General features: G+C 47.4%; 1 protein-coding gene across 14 annotated transcripts in view; it reads left to right on the plus strand.

Annotated features, from left to right (window-relative positions):
• Positions 1-18,741, plus strand: part of Mcoln2 (mucolipin TRP cation channel 2) — a 49,380-nt gene extending 30,639 nt beyond the window's left edge. For 10 of the 14 annotated variants that reach the window (XM_087617229.1, XM_087617239.1, XM_087617230.1 and 7 more), the window contains 7 exons: positions 3,393-3,505; positions 5,275-5,424; positions 7,061-7,162; positions 7,263-7,385; positions 13,623-13,829; positions 15,550-15,671; positions 17,938-18,741. In XM_087617229.1, coding sequence (XP_087473355.1) covers positions 3,393-3,505; positions 5,275-5,424; positions 7,061-7,162; positions 7,263-7,385; positions 13,623-13,829; positions 15,550-15,671; positions 17,938-17,974 — 854 coding nt within the window. In that variant the 3' untranslated portion in view covers positions 17,975-18,741. The remainder of the gene's footprint in view (positions 1-3,392; positions 3,506-5,274; positions 5,425-7,060; positions 7,163-7,262; positions 7,386-13,622; positions 13,830-15,549; positions 15,672-17,937) is intronic. The other 4 variants (XM_087617299.1, XM_087617250.1, XM_087617272.1 and 1 more) reach the window with 1 other exon arrangement.
• The last annotated feature ends 558 nt before the right edge of the window (positions 18,742-19,299 follow it).

Here is a 19,299-nt window from a genome sequence, read left to right on the forward strand (position 1 = left end):
AGTGCTGGGAACAGAAGTCATCAGAGTTGCTTGTCTCTGATGACTGTGAGAAGGGAAAGCCTTAGCGAGGTAGACCCATGTGACCAGATCTCTGGTGTGCTATGAGTAGGGATAGCTGAGGAGGTATGGAAGGCCTCAGCAAGAAGGGAAATGAGTGAATTTGACCAGGGCTCAGTGGAGTCATGAAATGACCCTTGGAAGAGGTGTGCTCTGAGCAAAGCCTCGGACCAAGCAGAAGAGTCAAGTCCCCAGGGTGAACCTGAATAAACATGGGGACATCTCGGTCACCTTATGGTCCACATATTTAAATAACCTTGTTGGGTTGGGTCTGGCATCACATACCTGTAATCTCAGCTATGCAGGAAGACACACGGAGAATTTCGAGTTCAGGGCCAGCCTAAGCCAAAAGAGGAGCGTAAGATATGTGGATCCCGTTTTGATTATTAGTGGTCAGGGCAGTGTCACTGAAGAATGCTGGGCATGGTGAACTGGCGAGCTCCATTAAAATGAACTCACTAGGACCACATGACCAGAAAGACAAAACATGAGTCATGTGATTTTTTTTTTTTGGTTCTTTTTTTCGGAGCTGGGGACTGAACCCAGGGCCTTGCGCTTCCTAGGTAAGCGCTCTACCACTGAGCTAAATCCCCACCCCCCCGAGTCATGTGATTTTTACTCCATGGTGGCTTATTCCTTTTCAGCTGTACAATGGCTGATGATCTTGAAGTTCTCTTTTTCTTTTCTAGCTTTGGGCTCAGTCATTCCTCTTAAGGAAGCACGCTAAAATGGATTTTCTACTTCACAGCAGATAACTCAAAGAGCAGCACCAACATTGTAACCCTCACGTTCAAGCAAAGGTTGAAGCTATATGTTTGGGGAGGGCAGTAGCCTTTGCCATATATAAACTGTGATTTACAATAGTCACCATGAGGATCAAAGTGAACCACAGAGCTCCCGGGACAATGATTCCCTCCACACACCCCACAATACGGATGCACAGACCAGAAGAACTCTTGCTCCCCCGTGTGGCCAACAGAGAGAAGCACATGCCACACAGACCTAAAATGTGTGATTCCTAAGGCCGTGTCTTAGAAACTCGACCTCATCACTAGGAAAACATACATTTAAAATAGAGCGAGGGGTTGTGAAGTTACTAAAAATCTAACTAATCTAAAATCAGTTTAGGAGATGGGTTATGCCACCCCTTCCATTGGAAGCTGTGTGGTGGATTGAGAGATCTGCCTATGAGACGAAGTCAGGCGACATCTAGTGGGCTCTGGTCGCTGTTTCCCAAGTATTCTGATGTTCTACTCACCCACCCAGCTTCCCGGCGGCTGCTTGCTTCCTCTTGGCACTATCCACAGTTATCCACATTTCCTCAAAACGAAAACAGGCAATGTCCAGGTTCGGCCACACCTCACCTGCTTCCTGAGGGGCATTCTGATCTCCAGAACTTATATCTTATATGCTATAGTTTATAGCCAGGCACATGAGGCTTTAGAAGGTGGACAGGGCTGTGGTGATGGGGTGTAATGGTGTTTATTTACTGCAGGACTGAGAGTTAGTAAGATCGGATAGCACTGAGTCAGAGTCCCTCAGGCAGACAGTGGTAGAGTGTCTATAAGCATCAGGTATCTGGGAGGGTGTAGTGAGTGGGTGTGGACTGTCCCTAGTCAGAGTGGCTGGGAATAACTCTGACCCAGTGTTTTCCAAACTCAGGTTTGGGAGATGTTTCTGCAAGGCAAGATGTCTTCAGTGGGGTTAAGAAATCAATGGCTGCTGGATGTTGCCAGCACTTGGGAAGCTGAGGCAGGAGCATTCTCACTAGTTTGCATTCAGCATAGGTTATTGTGTTAGTTGCTTGTCTGTTGCTGCCATCAAACACCATGACCAAGGCGACTTAGGAAAGGAGGAGTTTACTGGGGCTTATGGGATGAGAGTCCATCGTGACAGACAGGTGTGGAGTACACCACAGACATGGAGAACTAAGCTGAGGGCTCACACCTTAACGTACAACCAGGAAGCAGAGAGAGGAGGAGTGGGGGCGAGAAGGCAGTGGAGGGAAAGGAGGGAGGCCGTGAAATGGTATCACCTGGGCAAGTCGCAGCCATTTCCAAAGCATTTCAGAGGCTCAGCAGCTGCAGAATCAAAGGCCTTCTTCACCGGGAATGCATGAGATCGGGTGGTGGACAGTCAGACCCGGGAGGAGGAGGGACCTACCACACACACAGATTCAGTAAGGCAAGAACCACCATGTTCGGTTGGATGCCCGTCTGTGACCCCCGCCAGACTCCAACACAAAGTTCTGACTAATGGTCACACAGATGGGTCACAAACCAGACCATGAATCTGAGAAGGGGATTAGGTATTGATGAGAAGGAGAAGGAGCCAAGAGGACAGGGCACGGAGGCCAGAATACATTATACAAACGTATAAAACTGCCAAGCAACAGAATTGATCAATAAAAAAGAAAGGGGTTGGGGATTTAGCTCAGTGGTAGAGCGCTTGCCTAGGAAGCATAAGGCCCTGGGTTCGGTCCCCAGCTCCGAAAAAAAGAACCAAAAAAATAAATAAATAAATAAATAAATAAATAAATAAATAAATAAATAAAATAAAATAAAATAAAATAAAAAAGAAAAATTGGAAACTTGACCCCCAAAACAAATAATTTGAAGTACTATTCTGGCCAAGTACAGTTGTGTGTGGCTTGTAGATGGTCCCCCAGGCAGGGATGAGGGAGGCCGGTGTGGTGACAGTGTGGCTGGGGAGACCAGCACCAGGGGCGTGGACCATGCAGTCTGTGAGCAGCTACACTTACAGATCTGTCCCTCTCTGTCACACTCTCCTGCCACTGTGCATTCCAAAGGAAACACGCGACTCTACTCACTCGCTCGTCCCCAGAGTTCCTTTCTTGGTGCTGACGTGTAGGAAAACCATGTCAGACTGGTGCTCTGGTGGGACAGTGGGCCCTGAAGCTGAGGGGCTTCTCAGTGTGGCATTTAAATTTGCTCTCTTATTAATAAGGGAAACTCGTTTTCCGTGCCGTTGTGTGAAGCGACGCAGGCCACAGTGGCCTCTTCTGAGTGGAGCCCAAACGGATTGCATTCTGTTGAATTCTGTTCTGCAGTAAATATTTATAAAGAACTGAAGTGCACTGATTAACACCGCCTACATTTGTAAGTGCGTGGCTCTTCCCCTCAGGGTGTGTCAGCTTGTCCGTGGATGTCTGAATGAGTGCAGTATGATACTGCTTCTCGTAGCTATCCTTTCAACAAGGGAAAAGCGGCTTTCCTTTGAATTTCCCTTCGGACTGCCATCTGCTGAAAAGATTATTCTGCACAACTTGTGCAAGATGTTATTTAACTTTATTTGCATCCTGCCTTGCTCTGCAGTTCAGAGAAGCACCCGCTACGTCCTGGTGTTTGATGTGTTTGTCATTGCGATCTGCCTGGCATCCCTTATCCTGTGCACAAGATCCATTGTTCTTGCTCTGAGGCTGAGGAAGGTAAGAAGGGCTCCTCCCTTTCTCCCTCCACTCAGTCTACAGCCCGCATTAGTCTGAATCAAGGGAACTATGGATCCTGGGCTATGCCTTCCTTTCTTACTTTTCTTTACTACCCTGAGGCACAGGAAGTAAGAAGAGGCCGTGGGGACTAGTGTGACAGGCAAGCTGGTAAAGTGCTTGCTATGCAAACATGGGGGTCTGAGTTTGAGTCCCAGCACCCACAGAAAAGAGCTGGACAGGGCTGTGAGTGGCTCTGGGGAGATGGAACGGTAGAGTCCTTGGGGCTCACTGGCCAGTCAGTCTGGCAAAATCCAGGTTCACTGAGAGACATTGTTAAAAACAAACAAACAAACAAACAAACAAACAAACAAACAAAGGTGGAGAGTGGTTGAAGAAGACACCTGGCTTCTACATCTGACCTCCACATATATGTACACATACATGTGCACACATAATACATGTGCATATGAACATACATGCACATATACACACATCCAATTCTTTTTAAGATTTATTATTTATTTATATGAGCACATTGCAGCTGTCTCAGACACACCAGAAGAGGGCATCAGATCCCATTACAGATGGTTGTGAGCCACCATGTGGTTGCTGGGATTTGAACTCAGGACCTCTGGAAGAGCAGTCAGTGTTCTTAACCGCTGAGCCATCTCTCCAGCCCCTCACAGACAATCTTTAAGAAGGAAAAGGTTTTAGTCATTTTACGAGGGTCAGATAATCATTCTGCTTAAAATTGAGCTAACAAGTACAGGTTTTGTGGTGATCTCTCAAGCATTTAGAAGCTCTCAGAAGAAAAATTTTATTACAGGGATGATCCTAAGAGCACGGGTGGGTTCCATCTTTTGTCTTCAAGTCCAAATTCACTTTGACAAGGAGTGAGCTATAATGAAATACAAAATAATTAGATTTGATTTCTTAACTAGTTTAATTGTAACAAAGCATGTTTTCTCAGGAGAACTTACTGACTTCAGCTTACCTGTGTGTTACTCTGGCCTGAGGTCAGAGGTTCCCACTGGGGTTAGGGAAACGGGAAGACCCTGAAATCTGATCTTCAGAGCAGGAAACAGCCCGTGTTCTCTTTTCTTAGATCTTGATTTCCACTTTGGTTTCAAATTATTTCTTTGAGATTTATTTACTTTCATTTTATGTCTGAGTGTTTTGCACACATGCGCGTCTGTGCACCATGTGCATCCAGGGCCCCCAGAGGCCAGGAAAGGGCATCAGATCTCCTGAAACTGGAGCTACAGTTTCGAGCTGCCACGTGGGTGCTGGGAATCGAACCCAGGTCTTCTGGAAGAACAGCCAGCGCTCTTAAACTGACGTCTCTCCAGACTTTCACTTTGTAAACATCTACTTCATATCTGCCTTCCAACCCTCTGGATATTCTGAATCCAAGGTTGAGGTCCCTCCCTGCCAAGTTCAGGGACAGCACTGGGAGGACACATTGTCCTCATCTGGACCCCAGGAGGATCCTAGTTCAACGAGATGTCATCAGTCAGCTCTATGAGGGTGTCATTTGCAGTATTTGGAACACACTCTGGGATATCGCTGTTGGAGGGGCAGTGGATGTGCTTGGTGTTTGGGTTAATCTAGCAGATGCTCAAATGCTTGCTTACACGGGAGTTGACAGCACAGCTTAGTCTGTGGCACTGTCTCCCTGCGAGGTAGGTCTGCCATCTTGTTCGCTCTTGCCTTCTGCCTCCAGAGGGCAGTGTCATTTGTAAGACGTGCTTTTTAAATGTTTGTGGTAGAGATTTCTAAACTTCTTCCTGGAGAAGTACAAACAACACGTGTGTGATGCTGACCGGTGGGAGTTCATCAATGGATGGTACGTCCTGGTCACTATCAGCGACCTCATGACAATAATTGGATCCATATTGAAGATGGAAATCAAAGCCAAGGTAAGGGGCATCTAAAACCGTATATTCTCCCGGATGACCTCAGGTGCTGTAAGACACGGATTTCTCTGGAGACTAGCCTGCGTCTCACGTTTTCTCCTCCCTCTCACCTGCGGCACGAGGCTGCTTCTCGCTCTTCCCCAGGAGGCTGTGCTGTGGAAGGTGACCCCCTGTGGGAATGCATGATGGCATCATTGAATGGGGATTGAGTTTGGGGCGACTGAGGGATGGGCTTCGTATTTATTTTCTAATGTCTCTATTTACTCGTGTAAGTTGCTGGTACACAGGGCAGACATTTCTCCTAAACACACCTGAGGGGTCAGTGGCAGGTGTGTGTGTGTGTGGTCTGAGCACACCTGAAGAGCCATTGGCAGGTGTGGGGGCATCTCAGATGTGTGTGGTCTCCGATGGCTGAGGGATCCGAGGGTCTTGAGTGTCTACATGGTCTGAGCAGTTGTGTAAGTTGTTTGTTTTGCTCTCACAGCCGGACCGACTCCCTCAACTGTTGTTCTCTCCGCTGTTCTCCATCAACCTCACACAGCTGTGCTCACCTCGGCTTCAGTGTCCCCCCCCCATCTCTATTCCCCTCAGGCTGACTTCCTCTCTGGCCTGGCTTGTCTCAGCAGCCTTCTTGTTTGTGTCTCTGACGTTGTATCCCACAGACCCAGCCGTACAGTGTCTGTGCAGTCTTCCTGAAAGTACCCATCCTGCTGTTACCATCCTTTCTGCCTCCCAGGATCTACTTAGGATGAAGTGACTCCCACCTCATCATGGCCTCTAGGGTCCGCCTTTGATGGAAGTCTCTGGCTTCCATCCTGGCTCTAACACTACCATTCCACACACCAGATCTCAGCCTTGGGGATGCGCTCTGACCCTGTCCATAAGCCTGTAGACTTCTCTCTAGCCCATGCTGTGTGTCCAGCTTTGCTCTGGCCATACCCACGGGAGGGCCTCTGTGACAAGTGGCCAGCATATCTCTCATTGAATCCAGCATATTGTAGTAAATGGCTGTTTGTCTCTTCGATGAAGCCTAGAATCTCTTGAGAGCCGGAACTATGTCTGTAAATCACACTGGAGTTTGCTTCTGAAAGTCGCTGGACTGTATTGCTTGTTCTTTGCCAAACACCAGGCCCTTTCATGCCTAGGTCAGTGACAAATGCAAATCCTATTTCAGAATGTTATTTAGAAAAAAAATAAGTTCACGATTAAAATGCTAAAATAAAATAAAAACCAGATATTTGAAACTTTCCTCCTCTTTTTTCCCCTCCTCATCCTCCTTCCTTCCTCCTCCTCTTCCTCCTCCTCTTCCTCCTCCTCTTCCTCCTCCTCTTCCTCCTCCTCTTCCTCCTCCTCTTCCTCCTCCTCTTCCTCCTCCTCCTCCCCCCCCCCTCCTCCTCCTCCTCCTCCTCCTCCTTCTCCCTCATTTTTGTTTTGAAACAGGGTCTCACTCTGGCTACATAGTCCAGTCTGGCTTAGAACTTACTATATAGTCTAGGCTGGCCTTGGAAATGCATTTGAATCTGTAGTCTCAGCCTAGCAAATGCAGGGGTGGCAGACACAGGCAGGGGAGACTCGGTTCTTCTCGTCGTTAAAGGGGCCCGGGTGCCCGTCTCAGTGGTGCTTTCTTTTCCTTCCTCAGAACCTCACAAACTATGACCTGTGCAGCATCCTGCTCGGGACGTCGACGCTCCTTGTCTGGGTTGGAGTCATCCGATATCTGGGTTACTTTCAGACGTACAATGTAAGCTCCCAGAAGCGCCATCGTGATTGACACGGGCTCCGCCTCCGGGTTCTGCTGGATGGTTTCCGACCTCCGAGCCTTCCACCCCTCTGTCTTCCAGGCGCTCATTTTAACCATGCAGGCCTCCCTGCCCAAAGTGCTCCGGTTCAGCGCTTGCGCCGGTTTGATCTACCTGGGCTACACGTTCTGCGGTTGGATTGTCTTAGGGCCGTACCACGAGAAGGTGTGTAGCCCCAGTTCTTTCTGCATCCCGGCGGGCACGTGGCCGGGCACGCGGGGCCCTTTCCCTGGGTCTCCAGCACTTACCTCTGCCTCTCTTTTCCAGCCCGCACCCTCCATGTCAGTACCCGCAGGGTTTCTTTTTCTGTTTCTCTGTTTTCTCCTTTTGGGGATGTAGAAGTGACATCAGGATGTGGGAGCACCTCTCAGAGAAGTCTGAGCCTGGCTGAGGATCTGATGCGTCCCATCAGCTCATTAGCAGTGAACCATGTTTACCTGTGGGATCGCCGTTAGCAAGCGTTAAAAAACAAAGTAAGGGGATTATGACAGAGTTGCTCTAGTGTGAAGTGTTAGGGCCTCCATCCATATTGGCTGAGTGCAACAGAGGACAGTAACAGCCCTGCCTGCAGTGAGCACTTCACCTGTCTTGACGTGCGTGCACACCCTTGAGGGTGGTTTGGACAGTCTCAGGTCTGTGTCTTAGCTGAGTTTCTAACTACGTTTCCTTTCCATCATTATCCTAAGTCCAGGACTGTCAAGCATATGGTCAAGCTATGGTCAATCCCAAGAGCTTTCAGGAAGTGGTGCTGTGAGTTCAAGGCTAGCCTGGGCTAAATGCTATATTTTGGGCTAGCCTAGGAACAGAAGGAGACCTTGACTCAAAACCATGATACAATTGATTGGAAATGCATGAGGCTGTATTTCAAGCCAAACAGTGAAAAGGGTCATTGTACCTCACAGCATTTCTTTCCCCCGACAATTGCTCAACCCTAAATTCTGACCTTGACGTTAACCAAAATACTACGTCCTTTGTGAGCTTTACTCAGAGTGAGTGACACACATGGCTTAGACCCTCCTTGCTGTCCTATCCAATCAAACCTCAGTGTGGGACACCAGTGTTCACTGTCTGTCACATTTAGTGTGTCCAAAAGCAGTCCTGATCTTTTTTTCTGGAAAAACAGTACAATGAGCAAAGAGGCAGCCTCCAGCATAGCAGTCAATCCTAAGATCCTATCGATTGTCCCTGTCTCGTGTCACTTCTTTGAAGGTGACTCATGGGTAAAGATTGTTGTTTGATATGATGACTCTAACATGGAGAGCTCACTATCTTACCAATTGCGGGAGAATTAGCACTTTTCTTCCTCTTGCTTGCCTCCTGCTCCTGGAGCAGCTTCACCTCTCTGTCACTAGAGGGCACTGTTGCACTGTGTGGAATAAATATTGGGCCCAAACAGGCTTTCATCCAACCATTGGTCCCAAGACAGTCGGACAAGTGGTCCAATGTCCTTTGTCACACGCTCTGTGCAGTTCTGTCCCCAGTCATTATTCTGAAAGGTTCAAAGTTCATACCGTTTGACGTTTACTGAATGGCTTCTATCCTTTGCCTTCTGTTAGGCCCCGTGTCCAAGTTCTTTATCTCCCTTGCTCTGTCCCTCCTCTCACTGGGATACAATGCCTGGCAGACCAACTCTTAGGGAAGAAAGGTTTATTTTAGCTCTTGGAGTCAGTGCAGGGTCATTTGGCCCCATTGCCTTAGGGCCTGTGACCAGGTAGTGTGCATCGTGGCAGGAGAGGACAGAGGAGGCCTATTTGCTGCACAGTATCCAAAAGGAAAGAGGGAAGCAGGAGGGGTTGGGTTTCCAACAACTCCTTCAAATATCCCCAGAGGTCTCCCACTAGGCGCTGTCTCCTAAGGGTGCCCAATGGTGCTAGAGTTTGGAGACCAAGCCTTTAACACATGTGCCTTTGGGGTCATTTTGAGGTCAGAGCCACCATACCCTATCTTCTCGTCCCTGTGAGACAGTACCATCCTTAATGGAGAGTAAGAACCTTGAAGTACCAAGGCTTTTTCTGCGGTCACCCAGACAGTAAGTAAATCACAGCGTCACACCCGGCCTGCCAGCCTCGGTTATCACATGCTGATATCAAGAACAGCTGAGCAGCATCGAGACCAGCGTTCATTAGCACTTTTCGAATCACAGCAGCCTTGCCTGTGAAAGCCATTTCACCACTTAAATCAAACAAGCAAACGAAAGACTCCAAAGGGAAGGTGTCGGGGAAATTCTTACTTGCTGCGGCCGACTGGAGCCCAAGCACCAGACGCTTCAGCTTCCTGCCTTCCTGTTACACATCTGACTTCAGCCCCAGGAACCCAAGTGTCACATCGATGCCCATTTCCAGCACTAATGGGCTTTGGCACATGCTCCTTGTAAATGCCTAGACACAGGGAGCTAAAGGCGGCCAATCAGCTTCCACACCGTACTCTGAATTATTAAGCACCTCTCTAATGTGGCTTTTACATTTCCTGTCTCCAGGGGACTTTTTTTTTTTTACTGTGATGCATGAATAATAGTTTTATATTATCTCCATTTTACAAATAAGAGGAACAAGCCACCGATAAACCATTGCGCTTTGCTGAAGCCACGGCCAAGGTTGTGAGATTTCCAAGGCGTCCGCTCTTGCCCAGACGCTTTGCTTATTCATCGTGATCCAGCTAAAACATTCTACCTATCCAAAGAGAGTCTCGCTACATGCCTTCCAACCATACCTGAAGTCATTCGGACCTAAGCGATTGCAGGCTGTATCTGCATTTAAGCGAGAGGTCTTTTGGCTCACCTACAAGCATCATTTGTGACATAAATGCTTGTTCTGTTCTGTTCTGTGATTTCATACAACCACCAGGACTTTTTAACGGAACTGCCCATTGGCTGTTTATGAGCAGCCTCTGTACACACAGCGTAGTTCCTAGAAAGCAGAGATGGTGGTTCATTCCTCATCTTGTTTTTGGTGCCCACCCTGGTGCCTGGAATGTGTCAAGTGTTCATCGACTTTGCCGGCGAGAGCCAGTTGGTCTACCTTTCAGGGTGTGAGGGCTAACCTGCCGAGACGGAGTGTCACCTCAGAGACACATCTGTAGGCATTAACATTTGGGCATTTCCAGAAAGTTCTAACAGAGGACTCATCCTGGATGTCAGTGGCATAAGGTCTCAGAGTCCGGAATGAATATAAAGGGGAAAAGAAGAGCTCCAGGAGAAAGCCCTGATGCTGGTTCTTCTCCCACTGAGATGCAAGCAAGTGGCTGTTGAACGCTCCCACTGCCCCACCTTCCTGACATGATAAATTGTATATCTGACCCATCCCCCACCAAAAAATAACCTGTGAGGAAGATAAATCCTCCTTCCTTGCTAGGTATTTGTTCATAATGACAAGAAAACCAGCTGGACACAGGGTCTTGTTGTGCCTAAGGGCTAGCCCATGTGCTGTCCAACTGAAGACATTTTAGCACCTGCTCATTGGCCTCTCTTATGCTTGTGTGTTAGAATTTGACCACTAAAACAACTTTCGTTGTGGTCTATTCTTGTGGTAGAAAAATGACCCAGTATACAATAGTTACTTTATTAGGTCTTTGCTATAATCTGGTGGGCTAGACTAGGTCTGATTTGTACACAGGAGGGAGAGGTATAGTGGCTATGCATACGTTAAGGTTGAGCGGGCACTGTGTCTATACTGAGCGTGCTTGCATAGGGAGCTAAGGCATAGATCTGATAGGTACTGACCATCGAGCTATCTGAATTTCTGAAACAGGAAGCACAAAGTGTTAGAGGCCTTGAAATGAAAGAATCGATGAGCCCCACGGTGCTGTTAGAATTTCACTGGCATCCAGAGAAGCCAACTTTAGCCTTATTATTGTCTCAAGCTGGTGACAGTAAGGGATATGACAGAACTTCCTGTCTGTTAAGCGGTCTGCATACTTGCTGTTAAGAGATCTGCTCAACTGGATGCTTCCTGCAAGACTCCAAGGAAAGCAATGTTAGTCCCATTCTGCAGAGCTGACTTTTCCAGGGCTTGAGAGTGATCACTGTTTGGAACATGTTCTCCTACCCGCATCCGGCCCTGCTCCATCTAGTGCTAAGACAAGTGTACGATGTAAGGTTTGCTTTGCAGCTGAGGTGTAGAAATGCATTTGGGGGCAGTTAAAAGACAGCCCTACCACATTCTCCAGCCTTCTGGCTGATAATATAGCAAGAGCTGCAGCTGACAGAGCATCTTATTCCCAAGTAGACCTTGACTTAGCTCTTGAATGTTGACTTTGATGCAGAGGGAAAGGAAGAATACGTGAGAGGAAGAGACCAGTTTCTACCAGGGAAATGTACGATGGGAAGATATTAATATCGACAAGAGGCAACCACGAGGTGACATGGAAGAAGGACTTATTGGAACCTTCTGTGTTCCTGTTTTCAGTTTTATGGCCATACACAAGAGAAATGGCTTTGAAGCTATCTTTGTGAGACTTAGGCTTGTTTCAGTTTGGATTGCAAGGTAAAGAGAACAGCATGCCAAAGAGCCCCCACCCTCTAGAAGTTTCTGTAATGACATCAGAAAGGAAGAGAGAGAGTGGCTCACATCACAAAGCACAGGGACTTTGGAGGACCAAAGAGTGGGGAGACGACTGGCCGTGCCAGTATAGACTTGGTGTTCTCAGTCATATTGGTGTAGATGTTTCTGTTGGGTGGAGGTTGGATTCAGTTAGAGGAACAGAGGAATTTAGAAGGAGAGCCCTTTTCTTGGATAGGGAAAAGAGAGGTTCACTTTGTTACCTGTAATGTGACAGCAGCTCCCTCCTCCCCCATGACAATATCCCAGATGCTTATCTAAGCCTTGGGTGTACCCAAGGCCATGCTCAATTAATGAACGTAGAGACCTGACCCCCCTAATGTCAGAATGGATTGAGAACTCTACAGTAACTCCTTTCATATATTTCTGAAAACCATATTATATAGTCTTTGTATGGTTTAAGTCACCATTACCCCAGCAGCTTTTCATTGTCATCTACTGCCTACCCCTGGCTCCAAAGATCCGTTGTTTATTAATGGCATACAGTTGCTTTGAGTGGGGATGAGGCAGTTTGATAACTCTCCTGAGCCAGGATGACTGACTGTGGGGTCTAGCGATACTGTGTGTCAGCCTCGGGCCACTGCCTCAGCTCCATGTGCTTAATGTGCCAGCAACGTAATGTCCCAGTTCCCACTTGGTGCCTCAGATACATTGTATCTAAAATGCCAATTAGTAGCCTATGGATAGTAATTTTTCTCGTGGCTGCCACAAAATAGCTAACGAAAGAAACTAAAGAAAGGATTTGCTTTGGCTTACAGTTTGAGGGTACATCCCGCCATGCTGGGGCCGCCATCATGGTGAGACCATGGGGTCGCTGGTCACATGACATCCACAGTCAGGAAGCAGACAGAGACAGATGCTGGTGCTCAGCTCTCTTTTTCCTTTTTAATAAGCCTGGGATGTTAGTCAGCACAGGAAATGTTGCTACCTACATATAGGGTGTATCTTTCCACTTAAGTTTAACTAGAAATTCCTCAGACACCTGCCAGGGACGTGGCAGGATTCTATGTAGTTCTGGAGCAGCTCAAGTCAACAATAAGGATTAACCATCGCAGGACCCCTCGTAGCCTTCATAAAGATATACTTTCTCCAGAGTCTCTCTCTTTTTTCTGTCTAGGACTTTCTGCCTCACTTGGACTCTTGATGTCACTTCTGACTGGCTTGGGCTATCCTGTTATAGGAGATCTCCGAAAAGCTCTTAGTTTTTAAAGACGTATGTGTCAAATCCCATTGCTCCCATGGCTGAGAAGTCACTCAAATCTGCTTGTGAGCTGGACTGAACCTGCTGTATGCTCCAGTCTCAATAAGGCACTGGGCAGTTCAGCACAGATGTCTCTCATCACATTGCTGTCTCAGAACCACAATTTCCCATAGTCACTGAATACAACCTTTTTCTCCCTTTGTTGAGAACTAGTTTGGAGTATCATTGAGCCTGTATGTCTCACCCCAGCTCTGACACAGGCCTTGCTATCTGTCTTAGCTGTGGCCTGTCTTTGGGGGTGGGAAGTTCCTGGGAAAATGCTCTCATCATATGGTTGGGAAGTCTCTGGCATAGTCTTTAGAAAAACTCTTTTATGTTGTGTTGAGTCTCAACCATTTCCAAATGTTGCTGGCTGTAGTATAGAGACATCATAGTTCTACTAATGACAGGAACAGCTCAAAGAAAACAAGCTCCCTGCTGCCCCCTGCTGCCCCCTGCTCTTCCCCGCTGCTCCCTCACAGCTCCCTGCTGTCCCCACTGCTCCCTGCAGCTTCCTGCAGCCCCTTGCAGCTTCCTGCATCTCCTTGCAGCCCCCAGCTTCCTCTGGGGTTCAGTCTCAGGGTTCCTTTACGCTTCCTCTTGCAGTTTGAAAACCTGAACATCGTTGCCGAATGCCTGTTTTCTCTGGTCAACGGTGATGACATGTTTGCCACATTTGCTCAGATCCAGCAGAAGAGCCTCCTGGTGTGGCTGTTCAGCCGTCTCTACTTGTACTCCTTCATCAGCCTCTTCATCTACATGGTCCTCAGTCTTTTCATCGCGCTCATCACCGATTCGTACCACACCATTAAGGTAAGTCACGACCGATGTTTGCTGCAGAGAAGCATCATAAACTCGGTGTGCATTTGAGCACCAGAAAAGGCTGTAATCTTATTGAAATACAATTTTGTCCTTCTTGTAAAAATTTTTAGAAAATACCACCACCTCCCTTTTTTGTCCTGGTGGCTAATTTTAAATATGCACTTGTCTTAGTCAGAGTTTCTATTGCTGTGATGAGAAGACTCCATGACCAAAGCAAGTTGGGGAGGAAATGGTTTACTCAGCTTACATGTCCACATCACAGCTCATCATCCAAGGAAGTCAGGGCAGGGACTCAAACAAGGCGGGAACCCGGAGGCAGGAACTGATGCAGAGGCCATGAAGGGGCACTGCTTATTGGCTGGCCCGTCATGGTTTAGTTGGCCTGCTTTATTATAGAACTGAGGGCCACCAGTCTAGGGATGGCACCAGCCACACTGGGCTGGAAACCCCCATCAGTCAATCCACCATTGAGAAAATGCCCTGCAGCCAGACCTTGTGACGTCATTTTCTCAGTTGAGGTTCCCTCACTTCAGGTAACTCCCCCTTACGCCAGTCGACATAGAACTGGCGAGCACGGTACTTGAAACATTTTGCTTGCTCCCCTGGTATGGGTTGGAGGTGTTGGGAAAAAGAGAGAACAGGAAAAGCTGTTTCTAATAAACTCAACAACCTGACTGCTGTTGTCGGAGCCCACAGGTGCTCCTGCCTGAATGGGTGGCTGGGACACAGGTTTCCTAGTGATGGGAGGTGATTGCCACCCTGACCACTGAGACGTGACTGTGACAGAGCTTATATACTTGAGGTGTGCACTTTGTTACGGTGAAGGAACGGATGGTACATCCCACGCACGCCCTCTCAGACTGGGCCTTTGTGGTTGATGGACAGCAGCTCCAAGGATGCTCACTGTCTTGGGAGCTGGTGTTAGGAAAACTACTTCAGGACCAGCACCCAAACGACTTCATGACCAGAACCATGGTGGATGCTTGGGCAGTGCCTTCTGATCAGCCCTTCTCGTACAAACGCAGAAGAAGGCTGTTCAGTGGTCAGTGTGTGAGGATCAGATTCAGGGTACGAGTGGTAGTCGACCCTCGTAGCAAGGTGTGTTGGGACAGTATTGCAGGCTCTTGACATGAAATTGTGTCTTTGACATGGTCAAAGTTGACATAAGTGTCCTTGTATGGAGCAAGTCTGAACATTGAGAAGGATGAACTTACTAAACACGACTGGATGCTAGGGGTGTTTTGCCTGTTAGGGAAAATCTACCACCTGTCCCACTCCGTGGCCATCTTCCATGTAAGCAGAGAATGTAGATTACACCCCTGTAAGATTCCAGGTTGGGCAGTGTGTGGAGTGACAACTGCAGGTCTCATGATTAACACTCTAGCTTTCTGGTTTGGATGGTTTCTTTCAATTCTTTTTCAGCACACTTCTCCCTCTCCCCTGGATTGTTTTCTGGAGTTTCCCCTTCCATTGTTTTCAGTTGCCATCCCCCCCACCCACCCCCCCCACACACACACACTTAACTGTTCTGGGATGGACAGATTGTTCTGGGACTGACAGACTGACTCTGCATTGTTCATGGCACTCCTTAGATCTGAACTAGCACTTGGGGAGTTGCATTTCACAGACATGGGTTTGCTTTGTTGACCAAGAGAGCCATTGCTCATGCTGCAGACAGGAGGTAACAATGGCATTGTGTGCTTCTCTAAAGAAATACCAGCAGAATGGGTTTCCTGAAACGGATCTGCAGAAATTCCTGAAGGAGAGTGGTAGCAAAGAAGGGTACCAGAAGGAGCCATCAGCCTTGCTGCCCTGTTTCTGCTGTCTGAGGAGGTCAGTGTTGTGTCTGTAGTGGGATGGAAGTCATCCCAACTTAACTCTCTCTCTCTCTCTCTCTCTCTCTCTCTCTCTCTCTCTCTCTCTCTCTGAAATCTGCCTTTCCTCCCACACAGATTTGTTTGAGAAATAGTTTCTTGTAAAACAGTGTTCTACACAATAAGGTGTGTGTAGAAAGTTCCATGACATCACTGAAACCCTTAGTTAGGGATCTTAGGAGAGCCTCAGGAGGAGGTGAACTGTGATCAGAGGCAGGAGACTGGATCTTAAGAGGACAAAGGAAGAGGTCAGAGTGCATGTTCTAGAAGTGGACCTCCAGGCACGTCAAAGGCATTTTCTTCCCAGGATGTGGAGCAAATCAGCTCCTTGAACAGATAGCACATGAGGGAGAGGAAGCTGTTGGTGTCTGTCCCACATACCTTCCTATTGCTGTGACAAAGCACCAAGATAAAAGCAACAACAACAACAACAGAAAAGAGTTTATTGGGGTTTTTACAGTTTCAGGGGGTGAGTCCTTGACCATCATGGCGGGAGCATGGCAGCAGGAGCATGGCGGGAGTTGGAGCAGTAGCTGAGAGCTCACGTTCTGATCTACAAGCATAAGGCAGAGAGATAGCTAGCTGGGAATGCACATGCTTTTGGAACCTCAAAGCTTACTCCAAAGTAAAAACATTAACAAGCCACACCTCCTAATCCTTCCCAAATAGTTCCACCAACTGGGGACTAAGTATTCAAATATAGGAGCCTACAGGGACCATTCTCATTCAAACCACCACAGTGTTCTTGGTTAAAGGCACACACCAACATCATTGCTTGCAGGGAAACGACCTGATTCTCAGTGACCAGAGTGTGCTACACAGCTGTATGGGGACCAGAATGAAGGTCACATGGACTTGGTTTTCTCAAACGTACTCAGATTTGTTTTCACTTGGGTCAGGGCTGGAAATTTTTCAAGTATCCCTTGCCCCTGTTCTCTGAGGAGTCTATAAATCCAATTCCCAAAGGAAGCTGGGAGATCATAGCTACTTAGGCTCATGTGATGAGTTTTCTGTCCATCGACTCACACTGCATCTTGAGATTTGCAAGATGAGTAAGCACATCCGAAGAATGTCTGGTGAATGTGAGATGAGGTCTTCGGAGACATTTTCGAAATTGCTTTTCATCCTCTCAGAGCATGAAACTATTGCTGTGGATGCCAGGATAAAGGAAAATTAATTTTCTTAATTGACAGCTGCCTCTTAAGACGTGGGAAGGGTAATGCAGGTCTCTTGGGGCCACCGTGGCATCGTGTCGGTATTATATTAATGGCTTTTCTGGCTGTCGTGACAAATACCTGATGGTGAACTACTTAAGGAACGAAGGGATTACAGCAGCTCAGGGTCTGAGCAAGTAAAGCCCGGTGACCAGAGCATGTGGCAGCTGGTCACGAGGGGCACAGGGAAGAAGCAGAAGATGACGAAGGTTGATTGTCAACTTTCATTCACTCCAAGTCAGGGCTGCCCACCTCCCAGAGTTCTCCCTTCTCAGATAAACATCTCTAGAAACACCCTCAACTGGGTACCCAGGCATAGAGTCTATGCCTCCCTCTGAACCCCTTGATGGCCACAGGGTGAGCCTCATGGCCTCAGATTCCTCTTCCCAGCCTGACATGAAGGGGGTCTTTGGAGATAAAGGTTTGGCTGGGCAGATATGAGTTGTCAAACCTTCTCTGCTATGAAGGAAGGCATCTGGCCCTTGTAGTCATTGATCAACTCTGATAGAGCAGGATCCTGAGAGACAGTGGTTGCTTATGGGTTGTTTCCAGGGCCTCCATCCAAGCCTCAAAGTCCATACATTTCCCTTCCTCAGTTTTCTTCCTCTTTCACATTTTGCTAACATGAGCTATGTGTGTCTGGAATAGGGTGTGTTCTAGTCTTTTTGTAAAGATTTTGGGGAGTCCAGGTGGGCTATAGCTCAGGGGTAGAAGAGTTGCCTAGACTGGGCAGGGCCCTCCTATCTGAATAATAGAATAATAAGTAAGCCCTGTCAATGTCAGATGTGGTGATGCTTGTATTCTAGGAAGGGAAGCAGAGGATCAGGAATTCAAGGTCATCCTTAACTACATAGTTTGAGGAGGCTAGTTTGAGATACATGAGACCCTGTCTAAAACAACAACAGCAACAACAACAATAACAACAACAACAGCATCAATGACACAAGGCTATCCAAACAAAACTTCTAAAATCGGTGTTCTCTTTTTCCTTCATCCCCTTCTCTGTTACAGGAGAGGAAGTGATGACCACTTGGTTCTCGTTGATTAAAACCCTTGGCTAATGCCCATCAAGTCCACACCTCTTCATGCTGTGGTTGTACGGAGAGGCCCAGAGGCAGCAGCAGTTCATTCAAAGATTGTCCTACTAAGTTGTGGATCCAGAAGGAGGGGTGTCCGTGAGCTCTTGACGGGAACTGACATACCAAAGTTACTTTTGATAAACACAGAGTGTGAAGAGTAGGCCTCTCCTGGGAGTTAATGTGAGGGCAATGTGACAATGAAATTCAGCAGGAGTCTGGTCATTTGTGCCATCATAATGTTGAAAGGTTAAAAAAAAGTATTCCCTTTTCCAAGTTGTGTAAGCAATATTTAAACCCTGGTCAAGGTGTATGTTTATTTCCAGGAAAAGATTCATTTCAAAATGTGATCCTTGGATTTAAAGACATTCATTAATTCATGGTCCACATAGAAATAAATTTGGCTTCAATACCAAATTAAGACTTGAAACTGGAGAACTGATAAACCATGTAAGGCTCACACTCAAAACACTAGCAGGCAGATATCTAGAACTCAGATCATGGCTGGTTGTACTGTGAGCTTGCTTCTTTAGCAGGCATGACATGCAGTGTCCGTTAGCACAGAGAGAGCGCCTGGCTGCCCCCTCAGGCAAGCTTCCCCGCCCTGTGCACGTGATGAGTGAGTGGCCCTAAACTTGGCGTGGCCACCTATTTCATGAGTCAGCTCCACTGTGGTGGGGCTTTGCCCTTGTCATGGAAGGAAATGTGGATTTTTCCTTAAATAAATTTATTTTCGTGATGCTGCCTTGTACTATTATTGTGTTAAAATGTGCTGTCTACCGAGTGAGAGTTCCATATCACACCATCCTTCTTTACTTTCTCTACACCAGAGAGCTGTCATTTTTAAACAAGTGGTGAAGGGGCTTTGGAGGTTGGTCCATGGATGCTATTTAATAAAGATTCGTGCTAATGATAAGAGATTAAGATCATTACATCATAGCTGAACTATCGGGGGTTACGAGGTGCAGAGTGAGATCTGAGTTAGCATCTCGGAGCAGCTCCTGCCTGCCATTCCCTGCCTTTGTCTCTGCCCCAAGACCTGTTGTCTGATTCTCTGCCTGCCCCTTGCCCCTGGTCTTCTTCACAGCTTCCATCAAACCTAAGCAGAGAAACCCAGCAGTTAATGAGACCTGTAACTGAGGAGATGTTTCCTGCTAGGGCTGTCTTTGCTGTCCTTGGGGACAATCTGAATTTTGTTCCCAGCATCTACATTGTGGCTTACATGACCCCATAATTCCAGTTCCAGGGAGCACATGCCTTTTTCTGACATCTGCAACACGGAACAGATGGATCCACG

This window comes from Rattus norvegicus, chromosome 2, assembly GCF_021556685.1.
Source record: "Rattus norvegicus strain SHRSP/BbbUtx chromosome 2, alternate assembly SHRSP_T2T, whole genome shotgun sequence".
Taxonomy (NCBI): domain Eukaryota; kingdom Metazoa; phylum Chordata; class Mammalia; order Rodentia; family Muridae; genus Rattus; species Rattus norvegicus.